At 43.9% G+C, this 12203-nt stretch overlaps 1 protein-coding gene across 1 annotated transcript in view; it reads right to left on the bottom strand.

Moving 5' to 3' along the window:
- Positions 1-27: 27 nt before the first annotated feature.
- Positions 28-12203, bottom strand: part of CEP85 (centrosomal protein 85) — a 39997-nt gene continuing 27821 nt past the window's right edge. Inside the window, exons 6-13 of the mRNA XM_007935765.1 lie at positions 11002-11187; positions 7397-7549; positions 6846-6988; positions 5624-5738; positions 4478-4528; positions 1825-1932; positions 522-747; positions 28-188 (exon numbers count right to left, since the gene is read on the bottom strand). Coding sequence (XP_007933956.1) covers positions 28-188; positions 522-747; positions 1825-1932; positions 4478-4528; positions 5624-5738; positions 6846-6988; positions 7397-7549; positions 11002-11187 — 1143 coding nt within the window. The remainder of the gene's footprint in view (positions 189-521; positions 748-1824; positions 1933-4477; positions 4529-5623; positions 5739-6845; positions 6989-7396; positions 7550-11001; positions 11188-12203) is intronic.

Here is a 12203-nt window from a genome sequence, read left to right as displayed (position 1 = left end):
GGGCCTGTCCCACACCTCCAGCATTCCTCACTGTGTCACACAATTTTCTCCCATGTCCTGGGCATATCTGTCTGACATGGTGGTCCTCAAATCCTCGATGTCACAGCGCAGCTGCTGAACCTCCTCTAGCTTCTTTCTGATCACATCCGGCTTCTGCAAGTCTAGCTGAGTCCCTGGGTGCTGTGTAGCTGGGGAGGAGAGAGTTTCAAGACTGTTAGCCAGTAGGTCATTAGGAGATGCTTCATGTGAGGGGGCATATGGATGGGCAGCACCTTAAGCCTACGATCTTGGGACATGGCACTTTTTAAAAAAGCAGCTGAAGACCATGGGCTGATAACTTGCTATCTAAGGCACCTGTTACACAGATGTTCCATAAGGATTCCTGTTTCCAAAACAGATCTACTGAACACCTACTCCGTAGCCTTGTTCACACACTGCCCGAAGGATGGGAGAGTGGAATGGAGGTAAGGAGAAAAGAAATGCCCCTCTTTCTGGGGCCTCAGACTGGCCTGGTGACTCACAGTGAATGCCCAAGAGCAGGGAGAGATTGGGATCGTGGCCTTGCGCCCTCTGGGTCACAATGCTGCAGACAGCCTGTAGATCTTGAAAACAACTGGCCAACTCCTGGTATAGTTCAAGTGCCAACTGGGCCATGTCTGGTGAAGGTGGAGACACTGGCTGGACTTGACGGAGATGTTCCTGGAGTGTCAAATTCTTCTCAATCAGGTCCTGGTTTTGCACTGAAAGCTTAGCAGATAGATGGGCAAGATGCATTATTAACCCAGGCCCAGAGAGAGGCAGAGAACCTGTGCCATGAGTGTGGACATATGTATATATGTGTGTAGAGGGGAGGGTGTGAGTCACAGGCCGTGTCTCCCCTCTCCATCCCCTCTCCAAGAGCTGGGGTCCTCACCCCATATCAGGCCTGATTCCTCAGGGAGTTAGAATTCAGCCCACTGGGCTCCAGCAGTAGAGAGGAAGCTGCTCCCTAGCAGACTCTTGAGTCATCAGGCTCCAGGTTTCTGTTCCGGAACCAGAGATGCTCCCGCCCTAGGAACTCTATCTGAAGCCAGTCCCTCAGCCAACTCCGTTAGCCAGGCTATTAGAGACGGCTTAACGTGAACTGTGAAATCTGAGGAGACACTGGTTTCAATCTCTCCCTGCCACCCTGACAAAAGTGGCTACCAGCCAGTCTGATCAGTGTTTTATCAGAGGAATAAAAGGGGGCAAGGAAAGACAGTAAGATAGCTAGTGGCCACTGGTGGGGGGCTGGAACTGAAGAATCTAGTATTGGAATGTGTCTGTCTGTATACAGATGTGTCTCTCTTTCCCTCGCTGTCCCTAAATATCTTAACGTACTCACTCCCCTCAGCTTACCTCTATTCTGCTTTAAAGAACCTGGATATAGTTCCCCTCTGGTCCCAGCTATACTAGACCCTGAGGCAATCCCACCTGAGAGAGAACTTCCTAGGCAGCTTGGCCAGTCAACTTGGTTGCCCCCTGCTGACAGTTCTGTTTACTGCATCAGGACCATCAAACCCCAGGCTTCTTGAACCCTCCCTCCTTAATCCCACAAATCTGTGAACGCAGGAAAACAACAGGAGGGAGATTTACTTTCTACATCCAAAAAGCATTCCTGGGTGATTATGGTCATTCCAAGATAGCCTTAGAGACTCTGATATAAAGGATGAGGCAAAATCTTTTCTCATTCCTCAGTAGAGACCTCTCAAACACAGCAGCTCTTGTCAGGGTAAGGATAGGAAGGTATACAGAGAGATCAGGTTTGTGGAGGTAATTCAAAGGCACCTGGCTGATGCTGCTCACCTCCTTAACAGCTGTGCGCAGCTGCTGCAGAGCCGTCTCCCTCCGCTGGGCCTCTTCCCTCAGGGCCTGGCTTGTTCCTTCTTCTTGAGCCACTTCCTGTTCTAGGCTCTGAATTCCAAGGCATGGAGTGGTGGGGAAATATACCAGGGGTACAAGTGAACTCACTAAACATTTCTCCCTTCTTCCCCCCCTTTGAGGGACCTATAGCACAATTCTGGTTCAGACCACATTGGCCTTATCCCCTATTGCTAGAAATTTTACAATAGCCCTAATCTCTAACTTCCCACCTATAGCCCGTGACCACCTACCCAAAGACTCCAACTCTTCGGCAGGGCATTCCAGGTCAGTCTGGCCCCTACCTACTTTTCTAGATGTACCTCTTCTTTTTACCCTCCATATTGCCTGCACACCAGCCACACTGAATGACCAGCCTTCCTCCCCAAAGGCTCCATCCAGCTTGAGTGCCTTTGCTCATATTCTTCTCTCTCTTTGCCTAGACTGCTTTGCTCTGCCTGTCACCCCAAGAAACCTCAAAGGCCCACCTGAGCTTTCCCTAATTTGTAAATCAGATCCAATTAATCTGATTTTGCCCCTTATACCTCCACCACAGCTTATGAATACAGCTGCTTAATACTCTATTGGCTGCACATGATTCCTCTCTCCACTAGATCATATCTTTCTCAAGTGCAGGGAACATACCATTCAGTTCAGTTCAATATTTACTGAGCACTTACTGTGTGACAGGCACTGAGATGACTGAAAATACCAATTAGTTCCTGTCTTTGAGGAGCTCCCAGTCAAATGCCCTCACCAATACTGTGTTGACACAGATGAAGGGGCAGCAGAGCAGTGTGTGTATGTGTGTGTGTGTGTGTGTGTATGTGTAGTTTTTACAGGGGGTGTTCAGGGCCAGAGGGAACAAGGTATTTTCTGCTTATTATCTTCTGCTTCCCACTCTATTCATTCCAATCCCCCACCCAATTTTGAAAATGATTTGAATTAATTGTAAAAAAAGTTTTTGAATTTTTAATTTAATATTAATAAAAAAATATACCTGCCATAGTGCCTCATCACTATGAAACACCCAATGTGACCATGCTGAATTCTAGCAACTTCCACTGGACATGTTAATTTGTCTAAGTAGCCCCAACACTGGTTAATATACCATTTTAAATGTTGGGCTTTTCCAACTTTTGTGGAACCTCAGGGTTTTAGGAAATACTTTTATATTCACTGAAAATTCTACTAAAACCCTGGGATTTGAAATTGGTATATAAAAACTCATGCCAAACCAAAATCCAAACTCACTGCCGACTTATAGCAACCCCATAGGGCAGAGTAGAACTGTCCCATAGGGTTTCAAAAGCTAAAATCTTTTACGGAAGCAGATTGCCATATCTTTCTCCCACGGAGTGGCTGGTGAGTTCCAACTGCCGACATTTTAGTTACTGCTTAACCACTGTGCCACCAGGACTTCCTGAAAGCTCCCTAGGCCTATTTCCTTACAGGAATTAAAACAGGTAACTTAAACAGACATAGCCCAAACCACATAATGCCAAATACAGGATTGTAGCTTTCAGTTGTTCCTCAGAGTGAGTGCATTTCATGTGTTTGGTGGGAAAACCTCTTTTAGAGCCCAAAGAGAAACTGAGTGAACCTACTTTTTCCAGGATTTCTTGGAGCACCCAACTAAGGGCACTCCTACTCTGGTCCAAACAGAAACTGGGAATCATCTTTGATTTCTGACTATTCTTCAGTGCCCCACATCCTGTCAGTCACTGACTCCTCCCAAATTTGCCTCCTAAAAATCACTGAAATCAGTCCCCTCACATCTCCATCCCTGCTGTGTTGCCTTTTGTCAGATTCCCTCATTATTGCTCACCAAAATTTCTGCAAAAGTCGCCTGGTCCATTGTCTTGCCTCTCTCCAGGCTGCCAATCTTCCTCCACACTCAAGCCTGGATTGTAAACCTGACCATGTCACATCCCAATTAAGTGATTTAATAGTATCTTATCACCTACCCAAGGAATAAAAGCTAACTTAGCTAGATAGACAAGGCCCTCCTGTAGTTTGGAATGCCTACCTTTCCCTTTCATCATCTTAACCTGAATACTTCAACAATATCCAATAGCTTACAGCATCATACCCAAACCACACTGTTTCATGCTTTCATAGTCCTACTCACACTCCTCCTTCTATATGGAATTCCAATTACCCAGCTCCTCCTCTTTTGCACAGCTAACTCTTCCCTAATCCTTTAAGATCCTCAGGATCTCCAGAAAGCTGTCCTTGACATTAAATGCGCCCCTTCCACTGACTAATTTGTGCTCCCAGGATTAACATGGGCATTGCTCTCTCAATCATGTTTGTCTTCCCAACAAGACTATAGGCTGAAAATTCATTGCCATCGAGTCAATTCCAACTCATAGCGACTCCTTCTTGGGTTTCTGAGGCAGTATCTCTACAGAAGTAGGCTGCCCAATCTACTTTGGTTTGAACCGCCAGCCTTCTGGTTAGCAGGCAAATGGCTTAGGCACTACATCACCAGATCTCCCAGCAAATTGCATGGCAGAGAATAAGACAAAATGCTGGCTGCATTCTAGAGATACCATCATTAAGTCTTGCTTACCATGTCTCACAGGCTCCTGCTTACCTGTACTTGTGAATGCAACTGGTCCATTTCCTGCTTCTGCTTCTCTACAACCTGAAAAGAAAAAGGCATCAAGGAAGGCACAAACACAATGCTGATGGTAAGGTTAGAAGGGAAGGGCCTGTACCAGGATCTGTGGTTTGGCTATTAGCTCTATTGCCTTTAGCCCGCTGGTAGTGAGACGAGGGTGAAGACTAGTTAGCTCTACCTGCAAAAACAAGACACAGACTCCTGATCTTGACTGAACAGCCTCATACAACTGTGTTCCAATTACAAAAGAGGTTTATATAGAAATGCAGTGTGGACCTATGACCACTATTGGGGCAGATGGAGGAGTACAGGAACTCACTCTCTAACAACTACAAGCCAATGGAACCAACTTTATATACAGCTAGTGTATATTCTGGTTCTTTGGTGAAGGATATGGCTCAGAATTCAGTTCAATGAAGCTTGCCCCATCCAGAGCAGTGACTGTGTTGTTACTTATAGCTTTAGTCATAACTATCCTAGGAGAAACCCTGAATGGGCCTGGCTTCATTTTTTTTGAGCCCTCATGTATTCTCTGCACCATTTCTGGGTTTTCTTTTTTAATGATCTGTAGTCAGTCTCACTGGCAGGCCCTTAGCTCCCTTTCCTCTGCCTAGCTGAGAAACCAGACCACTTTACTATTTACAACTCTGTCCAGTGTCAGAGACTCTGTATGGGACCTGAGCCATGAGTGACATGTTGCAAGTTTCAGTGCACCACTTTGGGGCTCTGGTGCTGTAGCTGCTAACCAAAGGTCAGCGGTTCAAACCCACCAGCTGCTTCACAGAAAGAAGATGGGGTGATCTAATTCCATAAAGATTTAAAGCCTTGGAAACCCAGTGGGGGTCACTATGAGTCGTAATTGACTTGACAGCAGTGAGTTTGGCTTTTTGTGCATGTGTGTGTGTGTGTGGGGGGTTTATGCTCAGAGGCATGTTCCTCCACTAACTCTTACCTGTATGCTACATGAGTAAAGTTTGCCTGCCATAAGGGTGAACATGCAGGGGTGACTTCTCAGAAAAGAGAGAAAAGCTCTAGACAGCAGATTCTAGGAGGCCCAGGGCTCTCATGGTTTCTTCCCAATACCCTATTTTCTCTTTTCTAAAAGACACTCTCATTCACCTTTTGGAGGGAATCACGTTCCTTCCGCCAGGAATCCATTTCCACATTCAGACCTTCTCCCTGCTGGGCTGGACTTTCTCCACTGGCCTTCTTCACACACTGCTTATCTTGCAGGCTGAAAGACAGGAGCCTTCTCAAGAGCTTTGAAGTCAGCAATATGGCTTTGATTCCTGGCTCTGCTCTTTACTTTGTTTTGGGACAAGACACTTAGGCCCCTCCAAACCATAGCTGGAGTAACATCTTAGGTCTGTTGTGTTGTAATGTATTTTATACAGAAGCTGCTCAGTGTGTTAGTTTCCTTCTCTAGGGGCCATTTTCTATTGTAATGTGCCATTGATTCTCTACTTGCCCAAGGCTCTTTTATTATTTGTTTTGATATTTTAAAAAATAAACATTCATTGCATGTATTGATTATAAAAGTCACACATTACATCATTTATATTTGGGAAGTACAATACAGAGCTCCTTTTTTCTAGACACACAGTCTGGGGTGAAGCCAACTTTGTCCCTTAACTATACTCTGACTCCAACCAAGGGTTTCCTCCCACAGGTCCCCACAATCACTTCCATGATGGCCCATCTACTGAAATAAACAACAGGGTTATGGTGACTGAATATGAGAAAATAAATCCAATCCATCCCATTATAACCTGGATTTGGTCCAAGACGCTACTGAAGCACAGCCATCACATTTTTAGAAACTATTAATATGGAAACCAGGTGCCTAATGGAGAAGGCTCCCAAGACACCCTGAGAGTACACTATGGCATATTGTTTTGTTCTCAGAACCTGTCATAGTAATCGAGAGCAATCCCTAGGGCTGAAGACAAACAGATGCTCCCGGTAACCATCAGCCACAAGGCTGAAATGTGAATAAACACTACCTACGTATAGATCCTACATGAAGATCTACTTTTACAAATATACAGATAACTCATTTCCCAATTTATAAAGTGCTTTCATTCACTCAACACATAAATACTCCAGGTACTGGACTGGATCTTTCCAAAGGATACACTGCTCTAGTCCCACCCCTCCTCAGGAACCAAAGACATATTTAATCCCTGCCCATAAGAAGCTTTCGTATTATATATAATCTAAAGAAATCAAAGCTCAGAGAAGTAAAGAGATTTATCCAAAGTCACACAGGTAGTGTGTGAGGCAGAGGAGATCAGAACTTAGCTCTCCACTTCCTTTTCTTCAACCCCACAGCAGTATTTACCTTTGTCTAGTGGCTTCTCTCTGTCTCAGGCTTTCCAGTTGAGCCTCTTTCTCCCTGCAGCCTGCCTGGGTCTCCTCCAGCAAACTCTCCAGCTCAGTCACTCTCTCCTGAAGCTCTGTGCTCCTCAATTCAGAATCTTTAAGCTTAAAGAAAGGATTCCATGCTTAGGTCAATGAAGTAAAGAAGACTGTCTGGGTACCTCTAGAAATTTTCAGTCCAGTTGCAAATGTGATAGATGTGAGTTGGATATGGCTGCCTTGGGATTTCCTTTCAGCAGGGCTTTGAATCAGTCGATGCATTCCATTTGGACCCCATGCTGAGAAGTTGTATTTCCACCCCAGATATACTGAATCAGAATTTACATTTTAACAAGATTCCCAGATGTTTCTTATGATTTATATTAAGAAACAGATTCTAACTGAGTATATCTGGGGTGGAAATATAAATTCTCTGCCTTTTAGGAAGATACAGGGGGTACCTGCGCACAGCAAATGCTGCAAATGTCCGCCTGCTTGGCCACTCCTTGCTTGCCCCAGGTACATTGCTGTTACCTGCTGGCTCTGCTTCTGATGGTCTTCCAGGGTGGGCAGGTCAGCCAGGTAACGCTCCAAAGTTTCAATACGTTGCTGCTTCTCCCGGTTCTGCTCTGATTCCTTCTGACATTTCTTTTTCAGATTATTGATGTGTTTATCACGACCTTTGACCTTGAAAAAGAAATGTTAAGAGGCTGTCTCCACAGGTTCTAGGACCCTCAACATTAACTTTTTTTCAAAGTGACCATTCTCTCTGCCCTTGGAGCTATGGGTGTTGTTTCACTACAATGAAGGCAGGAAATGCATCAAATTTTGCCATTTGGAATTAGGGCATAAACTTCAGAGTTAACACATCTGAACATTACAGTCAAGGGCAGGGAAGATGGGTTTCTTGGGCAGCTTTAAAGAACTAGTAGCACTTCCCTCTAGACATACAACCAGTTGGTCAGTTCTGCTAAGAAAGGTAATACACTGTTCCCTAAACACGACATGCAATAAAAAGTCAAGCAACCATCTGGAAGAACTAACAAGACTAAACTGTAAGCTCCTTGAGGGGATGGGCTGTGTCCATTTTGCTCATCATTGTATCTCTAGCACTTAGCACAATGGTTAGTAAAAAGCAATGCACTCAGTAGATTTGAAGAATGGAGACTTTTCCCCCCTATTATGGCCTTTTCTTTGGCTTATGAAAAAGGGAAGCTAAGGCTACCTAGAGGGAGTACATAGTTGAATCGGTGAGCTCGGGACCATGGTCACAGGGGATATCAAGCTCAATTGGCATAACATACTACACAGAAACACTGTTCCACATCCTACTTGACGAGCAGCGACTGGGATCTTAAATGCTTGCAAGTGGCCATCTAGATGCAATGATAGGTCTCTCCTTAACCAGGGCAAAGAAGAATGAAGAAAATCAAGACACATAGAAACAATTAGTCCAAGCAACTGGTACATCAGGCAGTTCTCAGCCTATATGACTATGAGACCAGAAGAACTAGATGGTGCCCAGCTACCACTGTCAACCATTCGGAGGGGGATCTATGTAGTAAATCCTGGATAGAGTGGGAGAACAATGTGGAACAAAACTCAAAAATCATTTTAAAAAAAAAAAAAAAAAGGGACCAGTTTTTCTGGTTTGATAAAGCCTGGTGGATCTGAGACTATGGCCCCTAGTCACCCTTCAGGTCTTGAAATGAACCCACTCCTATGGCTTCCAGCCAAACAAAAGACAGGCATATGAGCTAACATTTACATTAGGTAGATGTACATTCCTTAGATCCCTCATGGGAGAACAGAAGGGCTGTGTATGCACAGGGAGACAGCTCAGGGGGCAGGAGTGCATGGGAAGGAAAGACACAGCGAAGAGGTAACTATGGGGAGGAAGTGGGAGGGGAGCTGTTATATTGTGGGAAATTGCAGTCAATGTCATAAGATGAAGTGTATATAAACTGCTTTTTGGAAAATGAATTTGCTCTGTGAACTTTCACCCAGATCACAATAAATTTTTTTTTTTTAAAAAAGGGAAGCTATGAGAAGTAAGAGAAAGCAGAGAAATACTGAGGCAGATCCACTGATGCCAAAGAGGTGGCATGGCATAATTTAATCCAAAGACAAGACAGTACTAAAAAACATTACTGAAAAATCAGACAAAAGCTTTACCCTAGGTACATCTACCTATACCCTTCCATCTCTGAAACCAGTGTTTCTCATATTTTAATATGCATCAGAATCACCTGCGAAGCTCATTTAAAATACTGGTAACTAACTCTGAATTAAAAAAAAAAAAGATGATAAACTGATCCCAGACATTTATCCTTTCCAAGATATCTCTAAAATGGCAAGATGGAAATAAAGTACTAACCTAAAAAAAAAAGAGAGAACAGGGGAGAAGACAAAAGCAGATGAGTTCAACATGTTTTTGAAAAATTAAAGTGGACAGAGGGGGATAAATGATTTAGCACAACAGATGAAGTTAGAATCTGCAGTGGGAGTTACAGATAATAAAGATAACGTGCCTCTCACAACTTCTGACAGACTGTGCTTGAAGTACCAGGCACCTCTGAAGCAGTATCAGCCACAGAAAAACAGGGGGATTCACTGGAAGTCTATATACTAGTTATACGCCCAATACTGCCCTCACCCTGGGCTTCCTCAATAGGAAACTGAAGGTTTATTCTCTGGACAAATGAATGAGAGTGGCTCCAAACTCAGGGATATCAGTCACAGCAGAGGGAAAGGGTGGTAAAGCACTGGGTTGAAAACTAGTATAAATGAAAATCTATGTTGAGACTGTGGAACTCAAACACTAATCTCATCACCAAAAGACCAAAGCCTTCCTGCCCCCCAGCCTCCTCACCAGGTAGCAGGTTGAAGATTCTTCTCTCAAGAAAGTGAGATAAGACATCCAGATACTGACATGTGAAGGTCTCTAAATGAAATGGGCAGTCTAGGTCTGATCACTGTACGGTGAAGTCCACCAGGGCAACTACCATGACCCCAAGCTTCCATGCAACTTGTAAATATGAGTGTACATTTGTTCCCAGATAACCAAGCCTTGACATGAATGACACCAAAAACAAACAAAACAAAGGGACCTGAGGGAAACATAAGCAGAAGTAGACATCCTAAAAAGCTATAACCAATATCCTCAGAGAAGGTAAGCTATTACACCTGTGACTCTGGAATAGGTAATACCTTAAGTGACCAAAATATGGGGGAAAAAAGCATATGATTCAGAAACAGAGAGATATATACCAGGGAAAAGAGAAGAGTTGAGGACATACACCTTTGTGGAGTGGTGCTGGGGCAAAGACTGCTACTTTTTATTATAAACCTATTAGCATTTGGTTATTCAACTCAGATACAGATATTATTTTCATTAAAATTTTCTTTTTTAACAGATGCCCTAAGTCTTTGCTACACCCACAGTACCAACAATCCGAGGGAGCTTGTTAGAAATGCAGGATATCAGGCCCCTTCCAGAACTACTGAATCAGGTCTACATTTTTAACAAGATCCCCAAATAATGTTTATGCTCTGCTCTAGTTTATTTTGATGTAAGTGTCCAGAAATAAAAATGATTAAACTGATTTCCCCAAGAACACCTGCATTACAACAAGCTGTGAATTGGGGGTAGGTACTACTAGAATCAAAAGATTTTAAACCAGTTTTTTCCATGATGACCAATCTTACTCTAGGGCAATTCTAGGAGCACTGGCAAATATTAAAGCTACACATAGAGAATTTTTCTCTGCTTTTTAGTTAGGGTGAGGAGAAACCCAGCTAAAGAGTGTTAAGTTTGATACAGGTGTTTAAACACGTTCCAACAGTGCCATCTTGGCTGTTTTTTTCACCCAAGCCAGCTGGTAGCATATCACAACCTGGGACAGTGAGGGATTATGTAACTTTTCCTGACTATAGTAGCTTTGTGGAGAAGAAGGAGGAATTCCATTTCTAACAGATGGATCTTGAGCGAGAAGCCAAGGAAAAGGCTCCCCAACTGCCTACTCCTAGTTCCAGAAACGGAGGTCAGAAACAGCCTAGGCTCATTTGGGAGAGGGCTGACTTATCCCTGTCTGGTGCCAACTTTTTTGTGCATCAGAGATATCAGCTCCTCGACTCACCCTTTCTTCCTGTTTCTTCCCCTCCTCCGAATGCTTCTGCAATGCCACTTTGAGTGACTCTCTGATGAGCTGGACTTCAACTTCTGAAGCAGAGAGTTTCTTTTCAAGCTCAATCTTTTCCTTGCTCAGGGCTTCTGTCTTCTGAGCAAACTGTGCACGTAAGAAAGTGTTTTCTCTCTGCAATTCCTGACAAAAAGATTTGCAATATATAATCACTGTCTGTCCTCACAATCTCATATACTTTACTTATTCCTAGTATAATTTGTGGTCAAATATAATCTTTCTCCAGGAATTTCTTAAAGCAATCGTTCTTAAAGGGTGGTCCTAGGACTAACAGCCAATAGCATAACCTGGAAATTCCACAGAAATACAATTTCTTGGGTTCAACTTCCAGACCACCCACTGAATCATAAACTTTGCAATGGGTCTCAATAATCTGTGTTCTAACAAGCTGTGGTGGTTAAGTTTGTGTGTTGACTTGGCTGGGCCTGGTTGAGTGGCTGGACAGCTAGTGGTAGTTATTTCCCATGATGAGACTGGCATTCAACTCCATGGTGGAATGTACACAAGCAGCTGAGTAGCTGCTGTAGGAATGTGGTCTGCTTCCTGTATATAAGAAACAGCTTTGGGAATAGTCTCTAGCTTCTGGCACGCTTGAACCCTGCATGTAGCTATGTGATTGTTCAGCAGCCTACCATGCTCTGCCGACCTTGGGACTTTCAATGGACTTGAATAAATGGCCTGCTGTGTGGTTTGGTAACATCGGGATGGACTGTGCCATTTTAATGGTCCACCTTAGGCTTGTTAGTCTCAGAAGGCAGTAACTGCCTGAGCAAAAAGATGCCTCTAGCTTCAGTGGGCCGAGAACAAGAGGCAGAGCTGAAGCCCAAGTTTAAGGGGTTTCATACAGCCCCTAGAGCCTGGCACTTTGAACTCGAACTTCTAGCCTCCTGAACTGTAAGAGAATAAACTCCTATTTGTTCGAGCATCCCATTTGTGGTATTTCTGTTAGAGTGGCACAAGCCCTCTAGGTGATTCTGATGGATGCTAAAATTTGAGAACCGCTGCCTTAAAACAGTAACGTGAGGAACTGCGTTATCATTAACATGCAAGAATATGTTGTTGTTGTTGTTGTTAAGTGCCGTCGAGTCGTTTTCGACTCATAGCAACCCCATGCACAGCAGAACGAAACACTGCCCGAT

Source organism: Orycteropus afer, unplaced genomic scaffold (assembly GCF_000298275.1).
Source record: "Orycteropus afer afer isolate SDZICR_OR568_19922 unplaced genomic scaffold, OryAfe1.0 scaffold00031, whole genome shotgun sequence".
Taxonomy (NCBI): domain Eukaryota; kingdom Metazoa; phylum Chordata; class Mammalia; order Tubulidentata; family Orycteropodidae; genus Orycteropus; species Orycteropus afer.
Note: the sequence above shows the minus strand (reverse complement) of the source record. Positions and strands in the feature narration are given on the sequence as shown.